This window comes from Phytophthora cinnamomi, assembly GCF_018691715.1.
Source record: "Phytophthora cinnamomi strain GKB4 chromosome Unknown Contig77, whole genome shotgun sequence".
NCBI classification, from domain to species: Eukaryota; Oomycota; class Peronosporomycetes; order Peronosporales; family Peronosporaceae; genus Phytophthora; species Phytophthora cinnamomi.
Genome location: NW_027151010.1, coordinates 296,958 through 318,021, shown reverse-complemented (window position 1 = coordinate 318,021; position 21,064 = coordinate 296,958). Strand labels below are relative to the sequence as shown.

Here is a 21,064-nt window from a genome sequence, read left to right as displayed (position 1 = left end):
TGATGCTGCAACCACTATAACGTATTGCATGGTCATGGAGACGTGTTGCGTGCACTGATGTAGCCATGACGTGTGATTGTAAGTGGGCAATTGGTATATATAATATTAGTATTCGTGTGGGGCATCTAATTTATGCTTGCTCTGTAGCTGCTGCTACTGCTTCGTTCTCATGCTGTCGCTCAATGCATTCAGTGTAAGTTGTGATTGTGTGCATAGACTCTCTAACATTCATACCGCTTGTTCTGGACTGATATTCTGCTGCTCTGTTAGGATAATTATGCTATCAATAAGACGTTTTCGATGGAAAAGAAGCGTTTTTCGGAAGGATTGCTGCGCTAAGCTGCGCCATGTCTTTCTTCCAGGTCTCTTACTGCTGGACCACCGTGTATCCCCGCCGACCATTCTTGCCAAACCTGATGCACGGTCTTCAGCGACCGCAGTAGCTTGTACGTCGGGGGCGCCTGCGCTGGATGTGATGGAGCTTCTGGAGGAAGCGTTTCATGGACTGATGCACTCCAGTCAACGGTGAGACGTAGGGCTGTTGATCCTGATGTAAGTTGTGTGAATGCTTGTTTCATATTTAATACCGACGACCCAACTTCACTGATTTTGTTGTCGATGTGTGCAAGTGTTTGTTGGTGCTGCTGACTTAGGTGCTCCATTAAGTCAGGAACCACTTCGTGTAAATGCATTGTTTGAGGTGACTTCTCTGTTTTCATTTTGGTTTTCAACTCGATTGCAAATGCATCGAACTCATTGGCGTTGAAAGCAGAGCAAGTCCACAATTTGTGTGCCGGATGCAGTTCGCGGAGCAGCGCGGCATCTTGAAGAACAACCACCCGAAGGTACAGTAATAAGTCTAAAAAGCCCTCAGTTAATATATGAGGTGCTGACAACTGCCTGTATACCGCCATATAGTTTTCGACAAGCGGAAAAACTGCACGCTATAGGCTATCGGGTGGTGTCAGCGATGCCCGTTCCAAGTAGAACGTGCGTCGGTCAGGCGGAAACCCGGCAAGTGACCGCATAGCCTCCCTCGGCAACGCACTGAGGTAGCACCCCTCCATTGCTGAAGCATTCCACCGTCCTAACCGCCGGATCTGTGACTCTGTAGCCCCTGTAAGCTCAGCCATTTTGGCCCCTGACCCACGGGCAGCATGTGTCTTTGCCTTCGAGTGCATACCGAGCGCGGTAAAGGCTTTCACAGTTGCGTCATAGTGGGAACGGTACGTCATCGCTTTTGTGGAATCCTTACGGGACTTCAGAACCTTAACGTTGTACCATTTTGCTGGGTTCAAAAAGCCAGGAATCTCTTCCATTTGCACGCACCAGCGAAAGAAGAAAAACCCGAGAGCTCCAACAGGACATACCTCCACATTGTGAGGTCTAATACATGATCCGAATTCTCGACGGCCAAACTGATTTGTTTTACCTTGGTCCATGATCATCACTAACGCGCGGCATTCGGTGAAGCCTTCATGCTCAAGAAGCACACTGAAAAGATCGGGAAGCTCCAGGTTACGTGCCGACTCGCCTCTCAGACGGCACGCATGACACAACAAATGACTCATCCGGTTCGCAGATCAGGACCAATATTTAAATTCATGTAGTATCGCGATATGGAAACGAGGTCGCTTGTAGTGCAGTAGCCATCCAACAGGGACCAACGCCTCGATCTGTGTTCTCCGTTTTTTTGTGCTTTTCGCGCTTCAATGATATCAACAGCGCCTTGATGAGACTGTTTCGGGGATGTGGATGTGTGTTCGCTCTACGACTTTGCTGATCGCTGTACAAATCTGATATAGCGTTAACATACATTTCAACTGTAGCAGCGCTGATTTTTCGATCGGAGCCCTTGGTCCTAACTTTTCTATCGACGACTTCTTCTTGTAGGAACAAGTGCATCTTTGCCACAGTAACCTGGTAGCGAGTAGATTCATGGAAGCCCTTGCGATCACACCATACTTTGAACTCTTTTTGCTTCGGCGCGTAAACGCGAGTTGTATTGGCTGGACGTGCGTCACGACAACAGTCCAAAGTTTTTGTGTGGGCGCTCTCCTCGAGCTCGACTTGCAGTGCTGGTGACTTCATTGTGCCGCAGCGACGTTTGCCTATTTTTACGAACTAGGAGAGCAACAAATTTTATTTAAAAAACTGTTATCGCAGTCGACAGTCATAAGCAAGGGACGTCGTCCCCATAGCATGGTGCACTCAAATGCAATGACCCCTATCCGTAAGATGATAAACTCTCATTATCCCCAGATAATGCACATTATGTTTGAAAAACGCGTCTAAAGATAATGAGACCCCCGATAATGCACATTATGTTTTGAAAACCGCGTCGAAAGATAATGAGCGTTTATCATCTTATATCCAGCGCAGGCGCCCCCGACGTACAAGCTACTGCGGTCGCTGAAGACCGTGCATCAGGTTTGGCAAGAATGGTCGGCGGGGATACACGGTGGTCCAGCAGTAAGAGACCTGGAAGAAAGACATGGCGCAGCTTAGCGCAGCAATCCTTCCGAAAAACGCTTCTTTTCCATCGAAAACGTCTTATTGATAGCATAATTATCCTAACAGAGCAGCAGAATATCAGTCCAGAACAAGCGGTATGAATGTTAGAGAGTCTATGCACACAATCACAACTTACACTGAATGCATTGAGCGACAGCATGAGAACGAAGCAGTAGCAGCAGCTACAGAGCAAGCATAAATTAGATGCCCCACACGAATACTAATATTATATATACCAATTGCCCACTTACAATCACACGTCATGGCTACATCAGTGCACGCAACACGTCTCCATGACCATGCAATACGTTATAGTGGTTGCAGCATCACTCCGACGCCGAAACACGTTGCCATGGCAGCTGCTCCGCAACACGATATAATGGCCGCAGCTACAACGCAAGCGGCAATTAGCTGTCAGAAGCACTACTAGCAATATTACACTGTACATACCCGTCGCGGTGTCGAGGCCGCATGCCAACATGAGCAGCAACACCAATGTGGACGAGAGCGCCCGACGCTGTCTATCGCAGCCACATACTTCAGCCCTGCGGCGCGCGACCGTCAGGCACGCACGCCGTGGCAACTGCCACCACGGCTCAGCCAAGCGTCGCCTCCAAGTCTCGCCTCCAAGCCTCGCCTCTCTGTTCACCAGGGTACCACCTCCGATACAGAGCTGGCCAGCGCCGCAGCCACGCCCTCACCGAAGCGCCGACTCACCCCGAACGCCAGCTTCTCGTCGATCACGCGGCTGCAGGTGTCGCACACGCGGCAGTCCTCCTCCACCAGCTTTATCCTGCGCTCGAGACCGCAGCAGTCAGTACAGTACCCCTCCAGGCCTCTGTGCAGTCTAAAGACCTGCCTTGTAGATGAACTTGGTGCTGCTGCCAGAGTAGCCGCCGCAGACCACAGCCCCGCAGCGTCGGTAGTGGTGGCGGCGCGGCCGAGTGCCGTGTCTGGCCGTACCGCCAGCGCCGGTCCGACGTTACCCTGCTGGGCTTCTCGACTCCTTTACCTTTTGGCGACTGAGAGCAAATATTAACCAATGAGTTACAGTGGTTATAACTGCGCTTATCATGTAATGGGACTTCAGATAACTTGTGTTATCCGAGGGGCGGGTCGGGGACGAGGCAGGGACGAGACGGAGACGGCGTCCCCATTCGTCTTCCGATAATGCGTATTATCTTCTCAACGAACACGGTCATACTTAGGAACATCGATGTCACTACCGTAAAGCACGGGTTCATTGCAAAGCTCGTAAAAAGTTCCCGTCCTATATAACTTGTTGGTAAATTCTGAGGTTTTACGGCGTAAAGCCTAAACGTGACCAGTCATCGCATAATTTGCTGATTCGAAGAAATGCTCAGCCTTTTCTGTACAAATATTAAGATAAAGACATTGTGCCATCCATATCGTGACCGTTCCGACATCCCAACAGTTTCCGACAGTTGGGATGGCTACAAAATTGACCAATCAGAAGGCGGTCCCAAGCAGAAGGACCGGTTCGGACCGGTTTAAACCGGCCCAGCTGATTGAGCAATGAGATGTGAAAAAGAAAATCCTATTTTTGCTACTCAATTCAGCCCACAAAGGGCCCTCTGCAGGCGCGAGGAAATGGCCTGAAACGGCCTCTAGGCCGAGAAATCGACCTTTTTCGATTTTACTGCATTTTGGCTCGGAGCAATGTGCTTACGACCGGGTGAATTCATTAATGAGGCCGCATTACCTGGTGAGGGTCCACTAATATGGGCATCTTGACAGCCAGTCTGATGCGTGACAGTGATTGGGTGCTCATCTACCAATACATAACCCTCAAAGTGTGACAAAGTCGTTCGGTGATCACTAGTTGGCCTTTTTTTCAGCCAGTAGGATGGCGCCAACTGTCGTGGCAAGCACACGCACCTTTATTCGTGGCTGTGAGGCGCCCCAGCTGTCTAGGGCCCCGACAGAGCCTCCCCTCTCTCAGTCTTCATTTTTTTCTTAACTGGTGCGCGGACCTCCCCCTCCTTTGTCCCCAAGACCGTGCCCACGCACAGCTCGCGCTCGTTTGCCCGCCTGCCCCCACCCCACCCCACCCCCCAGTGCCATAGCTCAAGGTTAGAGCGCAGAGTTTCGGCTCTGAGGCTGTCGGCTCAAGTCCGACTGGCGCTTTCGTTTTGTTTGGGGATGGCGGGATGGCGGGTGCTGTGCTGCCAAGCTGCTGATAGACGACGTGTGCTGGACGACGTGCTGAACGACGTACTGGACGACTTGGTGACAGTGCCGATGGTTGACGGCGTGCCGCTGGTGCTGCTGGAGGATGGCGCACTGCGTTTGGACAGTGAGCTGTTGCGGCTCAGCGACAACGTGGAGGTGAAGGGCTGCTGCTGGACGAAGGCTGCTGCTGGACGAGGAGCTGCCGCTGGTGAGCTACGCGGCTCGCGGCAGAAGCTAATGGCAATGCTGGTGAAGCAGTTGCGGTGCGTCTAGTGTATTGATAGCATGTTCTAACACAACCTATACGTGGCCTACTACTGTTAGGATGTCTTGTGTATCCAGTGGTGCAGGGTCCACGATTCTTCCGATTGCGAGTAGGCGCTTTTACGCCGTGACGCGCTCGTCGAGGACGCCAGCCTTTTGCAGCGGACGAAGCGCACGAAGGACACTCCCGGATCCCTTCGCGTTGACACCCCGCGACTTCAAGAAAGCAAGCACAGCCTTCTCAGCACGGCGCCCGGCGTCGAGGACTTGATCCTTGTAGTCCTCCGCCTTGACATCAAGCGCCCAGCCACCGACGAGGAAAAGCTTCATGAAGGCCACAACATGGCGCGATTCCGACTTCTTCTGTCGGTCGGTGGAGCTCCAGACCGGAGGTACTTTTGTGTACCACTCGTACCAAAAAGTCGACAGGTGAGTGGCTTGCTTTTTCCTGCGTTTGGGCTTGGGCTCGGGATCTGGATCTGACGTTGCTTCCCCTTGTTCATCTGCATCTTGTGTAACCGTCGTGCGTGCACCTTTCAAGAGAGCAGCCTCGATGATCGCCAGGCGAGCGTTCAACGTGCGATTCATCGCAATAAGCTCCTCAATAACAGCGCTGTGGTGACACCCTCTGCATTCCCTTGCCTCATCGTGTTTGCCCTCAGAACTAGTCGACGGTGCGCTGTTCAAGGCAGATGACCAAGCAATCATGTCGGCTCTAGAGATCCCAGCCTCGTCCAAGCACTCCTCCACGCGGACTACGATTGGTGCGCAAGGCGACAGCATCTTCAGTTGAGGGAAGTACTTCACCAGGTAAGCGGTAAGTACTGCGAGAACCTTGTGGCTGACGTTGAATCGGGGGTCATTTAATCCCGAGCACGAGCTGTAGAGCAGGTCTTGAAGGCGCGCAAGCTGCTTCTGCGTGGAGTGATCCAAGGCTGCTATGTCCACTACGCTGGGCACGTCGTCGACACTCCACCCGCTCAGCACGCGTGCGACCTTGCGGTCTTCCTGCGGTGTGTTAAACACGTATGCAAAGCCCTTGTTTACTTTGCTCATATCCCAGGCACCCCTGTCGAAGATCCACTGCGGAGCAAGCCTCTCGTCTGCGTTCGCGTGTTGGGCGCCACCACGCCGAAAGGAGTGTGACGAGAGGGCCTCTGACGTTCCAACAGGGTTTGCGACGCGCTTGAGTAGACGGTTCACGTAGGCTTGGACACCATCTTCTCCACGAGCCGATTCTGCTGAGTGCGACGGCGCTGGATGACTTGGACTTGTAGCTTGCGGAGATGAAGTAGCGGTGCATTCTGTGTTCCCGGTGGCGCGTGCGCTCCCGGACGAGCTTGCAGCTGCCGATGCAAAGCTTAACGAGGTCGGATCCGCCTCCAGCAACTCGGCCAGAGGGATACCAGGGCAGCTTGCGGCTGCTTCGGCGGGCACAAGATCGGGAAGCTGACTGAGGAGAGAGCCGCACGGCGCATCCTGCGTGGCCAAGGCGACAGCCAACGTGTGGATCGGACAGGTCAAGAAGTCCGCCTTGTCAGGTACGAGCGTCAGCCCCTGTTCCTCAGCGGTTTTGACGCGTAGCAAGCGTACGTAGAAAACTCCATCGGCTGATACTGACACGTGCTGCTTCTTGATATACCCCAGGTCCGAGGAGCGTCCAAAGCAATGCCACATCAGGCAGGCTAGAGCTGCATCCTGATAGTCGGCGTTCACTCGAGCGTTGCTGTAGACATACTGAGAGAGTGCACGTAAGTCCTCTTTAGTACAAGGAGGCGCTTTGTTAACAACACCTCCTTTTTCTCTTTTCAGACAGTGCTTGTCCAGAGTTTTACTTTGTTTCAGAAGCTGTAGTTCCGTAAGCACCCTTAGGTGAGGATACAGATCAAACAGCCAGAGCTTCACGTTTCTACAATACGAAACGGTAGTATTGCGAGCAAGCTCGCCCTTCTTACCTTCACGAGTAGCCAGGTAGAACCCAAAGCGGTCCATGATTGAGGCAAAGCGTTTATCAGTAGTATCCACCGCAATGCTAGCCTGTACGTACTCTAGGCTCACTAGCTCATCTTGAAGCATACGCTTAAAAGCGCTAACAGCGGTGCTGCGCGCTTTTTGCGTGTTCGCTGGCACGAACGCTGTCAAGCTCATGTATGCTACGTCTGCTTTTTAATTGTGAGCTGTCCCAGCCACCAACAATCATGTCTTGCCTAATTGCTGCCTATTCTAGGACAGTGCCGAGATATCGGAATATTCAAAATCTGCCAATAATATATTTTAGTATTATTGTTTGTATGAGCATATTCATATTTTGATGCTAGTTCCGACAAATATTTGTCGGAATTCGTCGGAACAGGATACCCTACCCCTACCGATTTTAATTGGTCAAAAGTGAATTTGGCTAACACCTCATTGGACAATATTCATCCTTGTACATTAACCAATTCACCTCTGTCGGAAAAGTAACTATATTCATCCATATATCTGATCTATGCACCGTTTTTGCCGAAGAGCTGACATTCTTTACGTGTTGCATTGATGCCGTGCGTTGCGGTGAACCCGTGGTTTACGGTACTGTATTCTGGACTGAGGGTTTAATTTAAATTTCGAAGCAGTCACGTTTCGATTTTTAAAAAATCGAAAACACCACCGGATCCGCAGTTAATTTTTGCCCCTTGATCACGAATAAAAAAATTGAGCTTTTGGCTCCCGGCGGGGGATAGTTTTTCAACCGTCTATAACATTTCACGTCCGAACTCCCAGAAAGCTCAATAGAAAGAGGAGACGCGTCGCTTTGTAGTAGTGTGCCTAAATCGCGATATGTACCTAGGTTGATTAACATTGGGGTGTTTGACGCCGTCTCGTTTGTCGTGGATGATTTTTAGGATATGTCGACATATTAACAGGCGATCCAGCTAAGAGGGGGACTTTTTGGGGGGAAACTAAAAAAAAATTAAATGCGGAAATTGTCCTATTTCAATGAAATTTTAGTCGGAACATAACTAGAATTTCTAATGACGAATGAATTAAGCCCGGCTTTCGTAGCTGCACTGGTTGTGCCATGGCAAGGCATGCAAGCAGCATGCCGATACTAGCGCTGTTTGAAGCATTTGTAGGGATTTGGAGGTATGAGACATTTGATAGTGGTACAGACGGGTTTCAGTGGCGCAGAATTCCAAATGGAGGGGGGACGAGAAGACTCTGGTGGCGGAATCTATCCGCTCATTACCTGAGCCACAGAGACCGAGTGCAAGGACCGAAGGCGGTGCTTACTGCGCGCTTTCCCTGCCGAACTGCGCGATGGACAAATTGTTCTCACCCTCCCACGAGCCCACCGATGGGGACACATTGTGGAGAGATGGGGCAATACATACCACTCTACCTCCTCGTTTTCCGAATTTTAGACATGCATCGCATTCACACCAAGGGCAATCAGGCGGAGGCGCTGTTTTCGAGCGCTCATGCTAAGATGTGAGCTGCGTTCAAGTGAATAAAGACAGCATATTTATAGGTTTGAAATATCTATCTGATGATGCTAGTTTCACGACCTGAAAATAAAGACCGCAATTACTTGGCTCGACGATTTTCCCCATTTTGGGCCCTTTTTTCCCTCTTCTTAACTGGATCGCCTGTTAAATATGTCAAAATAGAGAAATTACCCGACATAGATGCAGCAGATATGTCGGGTCTTATCACAAAAATTTTGTGTGGTAGATGCAGCAGATATATCGGGTGATTTCTCTATTTTTGATACGAGTCCATTCTACTATCAGAGATATGAAAAATTAACTGCCAGAAGACTCCTTCATTCCACTACGCTCAAATCTCTAAATCAGGCTACACAGCATAGATTCGGTGCGCACGGTACCATGTGAACAATGGATTTTTATCCATTTACTAAGTATCATATAGCTACAGTTACGCAGGTTGCACTAAAATATCTATGTAGTCCTTATGGTTGGGTCCAAAATGTTACGACCAAGTAGCAACTGCGCGGCGTTCGTCCATAGCAGACAAACCAAGCATTTCCACTTCTTTGGCTGCAGCGCCGCAGCTTGCGTCAAATGAATAAATACGCTTCCAGGGCGGGCATGCATCGGGTATGAGCTGCAAGTTGTAACAGGCGCAGGCACTGAACACCGGCAGGTATTTCTTGGTGCAATCAATCGAAATCCGCATTCCCTGCGGCTCCCCGTTTCGCACAAAAAGCAGGAATCCAGCCAAAAGATCAACCACCACACCAACCCGATCATCTTCCTTGAACGAGCCCGCATCTAAAAAGCTCACTCTAGCGGGGAGTTGCGGTTTTGGTCCTCTGAACGACCCCGTGGTGATGAATCCACTCTCGCAGTACATCACCGCCGGCATGTGGTCGCACGCCGGCGTCGGCAGCGACAGCGTCCGCTTCAGATGATGCGCATCGATTCCGTAGTATCGGAAGCCAGCTTGGCCTTGAGTGATAACTTCCGAGATGCCGACGTAGCTGCCCTCACTGAGCCCCACACACTCCCAGTAGCTCACCGCCCCGGGGGCACACACCCGGTCGCCAAACATCGAGCCCCCGTTCGGCCCCCAATGTGACACATAGCAGTCCCCACTCTCCACCAAATACACGTCTCCACCATGTCTCGCCGCATCGAAATGGAGGTCGAAGTTGTCTGCAGCAGGTCGAAGGCCCAGCAAAGTCTCTGTCAAAAATCAGCAAAAGTCTCGGGTAGGTACACCGCAACCCTGAAAACTTACACGTTGCAACAGCCTGCAATTGCCTCAGCAGTGGGAGAACAATTGCAAATTGCAGCGTCTCGCTGTGCGAAGGCTGGTGCGGCAGCTCCACGCCCGGCAGCAGGGCACTGGTGCGACTGGCAAGCCAGAACCAAACGGCGGCGCAGCCCTCGCGCCCGACGGATTTTTGTGCGCTCACGAGTGTCGCCACACCGCGGGCGTCCAAGAACTCGAGTAGAGGCGCCAACGCCGCCAGCGTCACGCTGCTGGGGGCGCTGCCCGACGCTCGCAACTGCTTGGAAGGCGACATCTCGGCGCTGCTTCAGAATTCGCACTGGCAGTTCCAAGCAGAGATTCAAACGCCCTGATTGGTTAAAAAGAAAAGGCGTGGTGTGGTCTCCGCTTGCTGAGACTTTGGCTATGCTGGACGCGGTGCAGCTGACGGCGTTGGCGCCGCTGAGCCTGCTGCTCGGCGTGCCGTTGGGGCTGCTCAAGGAGAAGCTGCGGAAGCATTCCCTGAAGCGCTGGCTATTGGCGCTGGCACCGCTTACCCTCGCTCCATTGGTATGAATGAATTAAAGCTGCTAAACTTGTACGGATCAGGATAAGCTGACTGGTACAGTGTGGTTGACTAATGGCAATACTTTGCAGTTATCGGCCCGTGACGGAGCTGTATTGGCGGGGAGTTACTTGGTGGGGCGGGCTTTGGGTGCGTCCCTGGTCGGCGTGGGACTCACGGGCGGCATCGCCACGGGCAAGAGCACGGTCTCCAAAGCTTTTCGGGAGGCTGGGGCTGTGATTGTAGACGCCGACGTGGTGGCCAGAGAGGTGGTGATGCCTGGATGTGGCGCGTACAAGGAAATCGTGAGGTACTTTGGTACTAGGGTGATCAGCGAAGAGGACGCGACCATCAACCGCGCGAAACTAGGAGCTATCATCTTTAGCGACCCCGAGAAGAGGAAGAAACTCAACGCTGCCACCCACAAGTACATCATCTGGGAGATGTTCAAGCAGCTCGTGTACCAGCGCTTGGTCTGCCGCAAGCGACTTGTGGTGTTCGACGCACCACTGCTGTTCGAGACCAAGCTGCTCGAGTACTTCTGCTACCCGACGATCGTAGTGGCGTGTTCAGAGACAAACGAACTTGCACGGCTCATGAAACGGGACAATATGAAACAGGAGGACGCAGAGAAGCGCATCAAGTCGCAAATGAAGCTGCATGTACGTGTATTGCCCGAGCGCATACTAAATATGGCGCTGTTTTCCTGATACATGTTGTGGCTTGCGCAGGAAAAGGTGGAGAAAGCGGACCTGGTGATCGAAAATGACGGTACGCTGGATGACCTGCTGCTTCAGACGCGGCAGACACTTCAACGCACAGCCACGCTGTTAGGCTGCTCACCCGAGCTGAAAATCGACTGATACTTTAATGCAGCACGAAAAAAAAACTTGATGGCATCCCTTCGCGTCAGGAAACACTCTTCTCGCTCTGCATCCGTCGTTCTTCTCTCAACGTAATGTTTTTCTGTGCATTGCATTCATCAGACACTCTTCACTCGACGTAGTCAAAATCGTCCTTGATGCCGAGCCACTTGTCCACCTGAACAGCAGTAGTTCGAAGCACCATGCAGAATCAGCCAAGCAAATACATCAACCAGGAAACGGTTCTGCCCACAATGGTTACCTCGCGGCCCTCGACACCACGCTTCTTCACCACCCACGACTTGAGGGTGTACACATTGTCTGTTGCCCGCAGTCCACACACTCGTCAACACTCACGAGCACTGCCAACCCACTGTAGGGCAGAATCGATCACCACGTACCTGTCCACCTGTCGGACCCTTCCTTTGCCACTCGCACTTTGCGTTCGAGCTCGTCCAAAATCACGGGGTCGATCTCAGCCAAGTGCTGCACTTTGGTTCGCAGAGCTTGCACCTTCGCTTTCTGTTCTTCCAGTCGACGCAACTTTTGTACGCGTTCCTCCTGCACCATTGGCAACACCACCACTCCGTCACTCGTGTTCTCTAAGGGCTGGCAGTACTCTCCGCACCGATTCCAAGCGCTGTGCCTTCTGCTCCTCAATACTTTGCTGCACGTTGGCAAGCTTCCCCTGCACAGTTTGGCGACGTTGCTCCAGTTCGCTGAGCTTGCGCTTCCTCGACTGTGACAGCTTGGACGGGAAGGACCAAAAGTAGTTCCCCGACCCAATCTGCACATAGTACAAGAAGAATGTTTAAAACAGCTGTAATGCTTTAGAAAAGTACTTGGTAGCTAGCAGGACTGATGCAGCACCTTGTCACAGTCCACCAGTGCGTCGTCTACCAGCGCTTGGTTCACGTCCTTGACAGTTTGCAGGACTACCAGTGCAAATAATAGGCGATAAACCAGCCGTTTACATTAGAACGACAAGTACGGCATTGTGTCGAGTTCCTGGGCGCTGCGAGGCACGCACCGACGCCAGCTTTGGAGCCGAGCTTCTCCACCTCCTTGAGGTTGAACACCTCCTTGGACTCGTGGTAGATGCGCAGGATGCGCTCACGCTTCTCCTGCAGAGAGACTCCCTTGCGGCCCATGTTGAGGCTTGGCTCTGGTTGAGAAATGGTTAGAGTTAGAGTGCATAAAACTGAGACGAATTAATGAGTGCAACCAGTTTACTGCATACTTAACATTTGGGAATCGGATTCCTGCCAGGATAGGATACCCAGAATCCTATCCTGCAACGCAGGCCGCATTGCAGGAAATTGCAGGATATATACATGCCTGCACTTTTAAAAGATGCGCATTCCACGTCGTGGATAAGTCGCCAAGTTCGTGAGCAGCAACTTGGACAGCATAAAGCGGTATCGTGCTTTCGTGGGTGGTGAAGAAGCGTGGTGTCGAGGGCCGAGAGGTTATCATTGGTGCCAAAATTGCTTAGTGTATTTGCTTATGATGTTGCAGGAGATCGCTGGTCAGGTGCACAAGTAGCTCGGCGTCAAGACGATTTTGACTAACGTTAGTGAAGGGCACCCGAACCCCCCCCCCCACACACACACACACGGACACAAAACTTAACCGTACGAAGGAACGGGAGAACTATTGTGTGCCTTCGACTGGCGATTAAACTAAACTGAGTTGCTACTTTCCCTCGCAGAACACCCGCACTCACTGATAATGAAATCAAACTGTAGATGTGTAGTTTACCAGTTGAAGACCTCCTTGTGGAAATCGAAGTTGCAGTTGCGCGCGAGTGACTGGGCCGTCACAGTCATGGTGGGCGGGCCGCAGGCCACGACCGTCACCTTGCGACCATTGAAGCGACTGGTGTTGATCAGCTCGTCGAGAATGGGCTGGCCACCGCGGTACGACAGCGTCTCGCCATTCGCGCGCGTGACCACACCATCGGTGCGGGCGTTCGACACGTGGAACATCCAGTTGATGTTGATCGGTGCCGGGGCGTTGTTGCCAAGAATGGCCATGTTGGGGTCCTGAACGCTAGCGCGGGCTGCGTAGTCCAGCTGAGCGTTCGTCGGCAGGAACTGCTCCATCATCAAGATGTCCTCCGGCTCGCGCACCGACCACAGCACATACCAGTCTGCGGCCTTGGGGGCCTTGTCCGAATCGCTGCCGCTTGTCGGGAACAGGCGAGACTGGTTGATCAGGCTCATCATCGGGGTGATACCCACGCCACCGGCCACCAGCACAACCGCGTCGTAGCGATCCACGTTGAGCGACATCTTACCGAAAGGACCACACAGGTTGGCCGTGAGTTCGTACTGCGTGCCGGCCTTCTCCAATAGCCTGCGCGTGAAGGAGCCGTTGCCCATAGCCTTGATGCAGAAGCCCAGCGACTTGCCGTCCGGCGTCACGATGGAGGAGAACGGGTGCCACTGAGTAGCCGAGATCGCCGGCAGACGCACCAGGAAGTACGAGCCAGGATTGACGTTCATAGCCATCTTGCCCGTCTTCGGGGTCGGCTCCAGGACGAGCGTGGTGGAGTTCGAGCCGGAGTGCACCGAGACAGAGGCCTTGTACGAGCCCGTGAAGGCGCTCGACCACCGGTACAGCAGACCAAGAGCGTACAGTCCAAGCGGGACACACAGCGCCAGACCGATGAGCTTGGGGGAGTGCAAGATGGTGAACACGAAGCCCACGATCGACAGCACGCGGTGCGTGAAGTAGAAAACCTCGAAGAACATGCGGCGGATGTACTCGATCGACAGGAACAGCATGGCGATGAAGCACACGAACGCGATGAAACCGTGAAGCGGGGTCACCTCGCCGTACTTCTGGTTGAGCGTGAGGTTGACGACCTTGCTCGCCTGCACGACGTGGACAATCACTGCGACGTTCATGATGAGTCCGAGCCAGCGGTGGAACTTGACGATGCGCTCGAACGAGCTGCCGAAGAGCACCGACCACACAGGCAGACGCGCCACGGGCAGGATGAGGAACATGAGGATCAGCAGGCTGACCTGCCCCGACACGACGTAGTTTTTCTCGTTGCTCAGCAGGGCGATGAGCACCACCACGGCGCCGATGAAGATGAGCATGACCAGCAGCTCGCCCAGGTGGAGGTCGGCCAGCATCTGTATGAACATGGTGTGCGGCTTCGCCACGGGCGCGTTGGTCGTGAGCTTCACGGGGGGCGCGGCCACCGTGCGGTGTAGCAGAAGCTTGCCGACGGGCGATGACTTGAGCGCCGCCGTGAGCAGCAGGCCGCACACGGCCATGATGGCGAAGGCGACGCCGCCGACGATGCCGGGGCAGTTCTTGTCGTTGCACCACGGGGAAGACGCGCTGGAGCCGACCGTGGTGCTGGCCCCGGCGCCCGAGCCGGAGGCGGCCGCCGCAGCAGCAATGTTGAAGGTGGCGGCGCCGTTGGTACCGCTCTTGTGCGACGAGATGGGCCACGACGTGCCGTAGGCCCAGATGAAGTCCGTGGCGCCCGTGGCCGAGATGGCCACCTCGGACGACGTGGCGGCCGCCAGCGTGCGCTGGTAGCTGAAGCTCATGCTGGACGTGCTGGCCTCTCCCACCACGAAGGCGGACTGGTCGCTCTCCTCGGTCACGTCGCTGCTCACGTAGCCGCCGAGCAGGTACGACACGGGCTTGCCCGTGTCCTTGAAGAACATCATGACGTTGGAGGCCGGGCTGCTCACCATGTTGGAGCCGCGCGACGGACCCACGCCGAACCACGTGGCCGAGCTGGCTACGGACGAGTCGAGCTGGTACTCGATGCACACCTCGTCGCCCTGCACCAGAGCGCGCATGAAGATGGGGCTGTCGCCCAGGCGCGTACCCGACAGCGCCTGGAATGCAGCGCTGGAGCAGATGGAGGAGGAGGACACGGCAGCGCTGGCCACGTCGGGGCCCGTGGCCAGCAGCGCGGACGCCACCAGCGGCAGGAAGGAGCGGATCGCCATGGGACTCTGAAGGGTGCGGCCAATTCAACAATAACCGGGCTCGTCGGATCGGGTCGGTCAACTGTCTGGGAGCGATGGATGGACGGACGGACACGGATCGAAGTCGTGTGCGCTCGAGGCCGCGGAATGCAAAGTGACACGGAGAGGAGGCGACATAGCCGGCTTGGGGCGCCAGCCGCTGTCCTTCTACCGATCGAACCGCTGCAGCATGGTCCGGCCATAATCGGCTCGCGGTGGTAATTCAGTCGTGTGGACCACGTACCATGATGTGTGACAGTTGTATCAAATGCTGCAAGTATCGAACAAATACTGACTCTATTTTTAATCAAGATGATACGCATTAATTGTCGCGGTGTATCGAGTAGTTTGGGTATTGTTTCGGCGGTTCAGCCTGCAGCACCGCCCGAAGCAGACTCTTTACATGTTCGCATGGCTCATTTGCGTAGGGTCGAAGCGAGCCTTTGCTGCCTTCGAGTCCAGCGGTGCGCTGCGTGGCTAGCCCCCGCGGCCGCGGGGGCAACCCACTCGATAGTTGGCGCCGCAGGTGAGCCCCGTAGGACACGACCGACGCGTTTGCTGTTCGACTGAACCCAGTGCGCAACGGCTGGCGCGCAGTCGCGGCGCGTTCAAATCCTCAGCCCACCGAGCGAAATCGCTAGCGAGCGAAATCACTACCGTAGCGCACTGGGACGCAGCGAGAGAGTGCGGGCATAGAGCGGTGACGCCGCTGGATGTTCTCGTCGAGTTGCAGCGGCGTTTACGTGAGCGAGCGGCTCGCTCGCTGCAGCGCTGCAAGCCGAGGTCGAGTCCAGAGCAGTCCGATGAAACCGCGGCCGTGGCGTGTTTGACACTCGCGGTGGACACTGGGTGCGAACGCGCTACGGTGTATCGGACCTCTAGTCGGATCTGGCGAGCCTCGGTGGCGTGAAAGTACTAATCTCCATCCGGTCGCCATGTTGGCGAAGTTTGGTGTTCGAACGCCCGGAGCCATGGTGCCCGGACAGCGCAACGGCTTTAGTCATCCGCAAGGAGGCGCGTGAGAAGAACGAGGGCTCGGCCTAATTACTAGAAGGAGCGCGATGTGTCGCTGCACTTGCTGTCGCTGCACTTGCTGTAGGCGTTGGACATCGCCATTTTTTGGCGGTACCCAGTTTAACGGACCACGTCGAAGCAGCCCCATCGCATGCGACGCTGCGGCCAATCAAGATCGCAAAGTTTATGACCGCGCTCGTCGCGTCGCCGAGTGAACACCGCGGCGGCCACACGATCCCAAATCGCTGCGGGCATGTGTCGCCTGTCGGCGCTGTCGCAGTGCACTCGGATTCGTAAGCGGCCTGCTCGATTACGAATCGCTGGCGAGTGCCATCATCGCCGTCTCGGGGGGGGGGGGCACTCGCGGCGATTGTCGACACGTTCGCGTGCTTCAGTTTTATCTCGCGGCGAAACCGCTGGCCGCCGTATCCTCCGGCAACGAGAGATCAGTCCGAATGACAGCACTGGTGCTAAGTTAGTGTTATAATATAACACTTGTACTTGGACGGGCAAGTCATCTGGTTCTCGACAATGTGAAGCCCTCAGCTACCTAAGCTGAGCTGAGCCAGCTCATCGTGCAGATGTATTCCCTCCACCGCTTTCTAGTCCTTGGCGTGCTTGCCGCACCAACGTTGCTCTTCAACAGCAAGCGTTCAAGCAACAATGTAGCTGAGGCTGGAGAGGTACGACAGTGAGCGCTGCCACACAGTGAGCGAAGCGTGCAGCTCGATTCACTTGCTTCACGTCACACAAGTAGATGATAAGACGGTGCAAGAAGATCACAAGGCTGACTGACGAGGCACGTATCTAAAAAATTAATCAATTATCGGTGAAACTGAAAGGTACAGTGCGGTTGTACCATTGCGTTATACTGTATACATTACTGGTTTCGTAATTTATACTGGGGACACCCGAGGAATGAGGGAGGGGGCAAAAAGGAAAGGCATTCATCGCCAAAACTTGATGGCAGTTGTGACGTCCCCCATATCGCTTGAGCGTTTCGACAATCCTGGTTCGAAGAGCGGCACTGACGGCCGACGGAGAGACCGAACGTGCTCAAGAAGAAGGTGCAAAACGTTCCTGCCTACTTCTTCTGCTACTACAACGACGAGGGCTACACGAACTGCGGGCAAGGGTGTCGGCAAGGGTGAGACACCTTTCACCATCCCAGTGTGCTCACTAAAGGTTTGTCACTGCGGCTCCGTTTTTACAACGCGGTGCTATCGACAGCCACCGCCGTGACAGGTTCGTTCAGGGCTACGCAGTGAAGCGAATACAACGAGTTGATTGCGAGCCGACCTCTGTGAGACGATTGTCTTGGTAACAATAGGTTCCCTACGACATTGCAAGACGTTTAGAGAATACCACATGGACACCATGGTGACGATAGATAGCTCCTGTTGTCACGGCAAAAACAACAACTGTACCAGTGCCAGCAGCAACCATCTACAGCACTGGGGATCCCAGCCAAGTCGCAGGCTGCCTACTGTAGTTGCGGAGCACGTAATTTATAATAGGTACGTGGTAATTTACGCTGTACGTATTACGGGACGACATAGGTTAAGTTTATGGGACGACCCGACAACTGACAATTGCATTCAACAACGAGTGAGTAGCTGAGTGAGTAGAGAACAAGAGAGTACGGACTTTAAGCTACAATATCAGTTTTCATTTTGCCCTTTTCAAAACCAAGCTTCCGCTACGTTACAACGGTGCACAACTTGCCAAGGTTGAACGCCTTGGCCGTTGGTGGTTGCAGAACTGGAGTTAGCTTCCACTCAAGATGGCCACGCACATTTTGCGCGAGTAAAGTTTATAGCATGTTGATCAGCTTAGAGGTTTGGTGTCTGGTCCGTTCATGACGAAACCTGGCTCACCACTTGCCCTGTCCGACCTAAATGGCTTAGGCACCATGTTAACCGATCGTGACTCAAGCGCATCCGTCTTAGCTGAAAATCCACTGCGGCCGCAATTTTCTTGATGCCGCGTTAAACTGGGGACTGGCTCAGTTCCGCGGAGCCTTGCGCGCCTCGTAGATTGCCAAGGTGGCCATGGTTGCGATAACACATAGGGTTGCAGCAGCCACGGGGATCGTGAGATAGGATACTGCCAGCGACAGGAAGTTTGGGTCTCCAGTGGGTTTCGCCAGGATTTCGTTTTGTTGGGGGCGGTGGACATCGTCGCGCACCGTTTGGTCCGTAGACTGGGCGGACGCGCGGCGGCGGCGGATCGACGAACTCTTGCTACCTCGTAGACGCTTGCTCCCGCCTCGCCGCGCTGTGGAGCGGGACGGCGCTGGAGGCGATCTCGACTCACTACTGGCGGTGTCTTGCCAGTGGTTGTCCTGCCGCTGCCGATCCATTCTGCCGTTGCCGTTGATCGACGTCGAGCTGCGCTGCTTGGTCCGCAACTTGAGTTTCCGTGACGAAGACCTAGTGCCGGAGCTTGCCTGGCTTATCGCGCTGTGTGTAGGAGAGTCGGGGTTAGTCGAGAGAGACCGCTGGGAGTGGCGACGTTCGCTTGGGATCCGCTCAATTGGTCTGGGCGCCAGGGTCAGCATGTCCGCTCGGTTTGGGGGCGGGATACCCTCGCTGCTGGAAGGGATCATGGGGACTGGTACCAATGGGCCGGCCCCTCCCGACACTGGGGGAGACGCCATGCTTCGCGATCGTTGCGTCTTCCGGTCATGGTGGTGGTGACGGTGACTGTACCGAGTTGGCGATGGAATCGACCAGCCGGCTTCTTCATCTTCCTCGTAGTCGTAGTAGTATTCATCATTTTGCTGCTGTCCGTCTTCGGGTAAGCTCCGCGCGGATGAAGGTGCGCGTGGACGGAGTGTAAGTGTTGGTACCGATGGGGTCCCCGTTCCCCAAACCTCTTCACCTTCATGCAGCTCCTGGTTTTCGTCGCCTAGGCTGCTACTAATATCGCCATCGCTGGAGAATCTGTCATCTTCTTCTTCTCCCTCCTCCTCCGACAGAGCCGCAGGCTCCGAATCGGGTGGCCATGCGCTTGATCGAACCTCCTCGAGCAGCCTCGAGCTAACCTGGACTTCCTGTTTCGTCAGGATAAACTGTAACGGCAAGCAAGCGTCACACTCCCGCGTCAGTGTTGAGTCTTTATCTCATCTAGTCCAAAGCACGATCACAACCAGACCTCAATATCGCTGAAGAGGATGTCGCGGTACAGCACCATGATCTGCAACAGGTCTATCGCGACGGTGTCCTGCCTCTCACTCTTGCGGGCGGTCTGCACAACGTAAAAAGACAACACCACGAAGCTATAAGAGTAACTATTAGTCAAGCCTAGATAAAGTCACCGATGACGTACCATGCTCTCGAACTCGGAGGACTCGCTGAACACGTGGTGGTGCTTGTCGGCGATGGTTTTCCGCAGCGGTTGCGACTCCCCGCTGACCAGCGCGATGAGGTCCCACAGCGCCAGCAAGCGCAGCAGGCAGTGTCGCACTTCACACTCAAGACGGTCCAGGACCCCGCGAATGGCGAGCAGCGTCGTGAGCGCCGGCGGGACGGCCAGACTCTCGTGCAGCAGCACCTTTCGGTGCCTGGTGTACAGCTCCAGGGGCACCAGCGGGCCCATGAGGTTGCGGAAGCTCACCTCCAGCAGCTCATTGAGCACGCCGAGCTGCTCCGCGGCCGACTTGTTGTCGATGCTCGTCGCGAGCAGGTCGCGAGGACTCTGCGCCTCGGCGTCCTCGAGCCCGTTGTTGTCGTGGTCCGAGGACGAGGTCGAGAAGCCCTGCCACTCGCCGCGCTCCTTCTGCACGCTCTCGAGCAGCGAGACGTACAGGATCTTGGCCTGGCGGGTGACGGCGCTGTCCCTGGCCGTCTCGTCGTAGTGGCCGCTGCGGTTGACCACCGCGAAGAGCACCGAGGCCACGGTGCCCACGGCCTGCGCGCAGGAGCCGAACACGGCGCTGCGCTGCATCGGGCGGTGCTTCTGATGCTGCTGGAGCTCAGGTGGCGTCTCCTTCTGGCCCGCGACTGGACCCTTTGAGGGCGGCGGCGACTGCGAGCCGGCTCGCCGGAAGTACTTGCGGATCCCGAAGCCCGAGGTCGACGACGGAGCCGATGACGATGTGGGGTCGGCGCCGCGCGCTGCCATCCGAGAGTGGAAGCGCGCGCAACTCAGCGCGCAGCAACGCCCGCGATCGAGCGCTCTTTCTCAAGTTGCAGTCTCCCGCGGGGCGCGAGATCTTGGCAAAAAATAGAAAGCTGCGTTGCGCGGCTCGTGCTCATGCTGCGAGCAGCGCTCGATGTGGGCAACATGCCTCTCGCTTCTTCGCGACGCGCGGGGAATGGATGGCCCGGGCAGCATGATGCGCAAGAGAGAGTCTCGGTGTGCTCAAATCCGAAACGGCCCGACACCGGGATGGTGGAGTACAGGGTGGAGGGCAGTTCGATGGGCTTGTGCACCTTGGCGACGGCAAGGTTAGGGCCGGCTACGTCGCCGATGGCAGCGGCTGGTTGTACCTTGCAGCTTCGCGTTCTCGCTAATTGCTGCAGTAGGTGGCCCGGACTCTGGGAGTTGGCTAAGGAGGACTTGCTGGTAGAATACGCATAACCAACCAAGCTGCCAACGCTACTACTACCTAGACCGTTGATGAGAAGGCTACATGTACCGGACTAGCAAAGGGTATCAGTGAAAACGAGGTCGGGAAGCGCTGCATGACAAGTGCACCAGTGCACTTGCCCAGTTCCCGGCTTACAGTCACACTGTACGAAATCTTCGCATGCACCAGAAAACTCTGCGGTCGGCACGTTGCAGACAGCAACATCCAGGTCGCGCGCACGACCTTGTTCCCCGCTGCAGGCACGAGCAAGCTCACCGTTGATTCGTTTCGATGGTCGCCGTCTCGGTGAGTTTCTCCTCACCTTGGTAACGACACCCATGGTTTTTCTGCATCAGGTTTCCAT

The 21,064-nt window shown here is 54.8% G+C and overlaps 5 protein-coding genes across 5 annotated transcripts; 1 reads left to right on the top strand and 4 right to left on the bottom strand.

Moving 5' to 3' along the window:
• Positions 1-3,159: 3,159 nt before the first annotated feature.
• IUM83_13939 (uncharacterized protein) lies at positions 3,160-10,000 on the bottom strand (the record flags this gene model as incomplete). The annotated part of the gene is made up of 4 exons (XM_067938643.1): positions 3,160-3,307; positions 3,478-3,536; positions 9,256-9,626; positions 9,712-10,000. The coding sequence occupies 4 exons, from the start codon at positions 9,998-10,000 to the stop codon at positions 3,160-3,162; spliced, it is 867 nt and encodes a 288-aa protein (XP_067785710.1).
• A 110-nt stretch (positions 10,001-10,110) lies between these two features.
• Positions 10,111-11,112, top strand: IUM83_13938 (Dephospho-CoA Kinase; the record flags this gene model as incomplete). The annotated part of the gene is made up of 3 exons (XM_067938642.1): positions 10,111-10,254; positions 10,342-10,911; positions 10,981-11,112. The coding sequence occupies 3 exons, from the start codon at positions 10,111-10,113 to the stop codon at positions 11,110-11,112; spliced, it is 846 nt and encodes a 281-aa protein (XP_067785565.1).
• Positions 11,113-11,242: 130 nt separating this feature from the next.
• IUM83_13937 (putative meiotic nuclear division protein) lies at positions 11,243-12,263 on the bottom strand (the record flags this gene model as incomplete). The annotated part of the gene is made up of 6 exons (XM_067938641.1): positions 11,243-11,290; positions 11,375-11,433; positions 11,514-11,673; positions 11,741-11,899; positions 11,983-12,047; positions 12,143-12,263. The coding sequence occupies 6 exons, from the start codon at positions 12,261-12,263 to the stop codon at positions 11,243-11,245; spliced, it is 612 nt and encodes a 203-aa protein (XP_067785557.1).
• Positions 12,264-12,869: 606 nt separating this feature from the next.
• On the bottom strand, positions 12,870-15,095 carry IUM83_13936 (Transmembrane protein; the record flags this gene model as incomplete). Its single annotated transcript, XM_067938640.1, has 1 exon — positions 12,870-15,095. One exon carries the CDS (start codon positions 15,093-15,095, stop codon positions 12,870-12,872), a length of 2,226 nt encoding a protein of 741 aa, XP_067785556.1.
• Positions 15,096-18,132: 3,037 nt separating this feature from the next.
• Positions 18,133-20,252, bottom strand: IUM83_13935 (uncharacterized protein; the record flags this gene model as incomplete). Its single annotated transcript, XM_067938639.1, has 3 exons — positions 18,133-19,200; positions 19,284-19,376; positions 19,458-20,252. The coding sequence occupies 3 exons, from the start codon at positions 20,250-20,252 to the stop codon at positions 18,133-18,135; spliced, it is 1,956 nt and encodes a 651-aa protein (XP_067785564.1).
• Between the last annotated feature and the right edge of the window lie 812 nt (positions 20,253-21,064).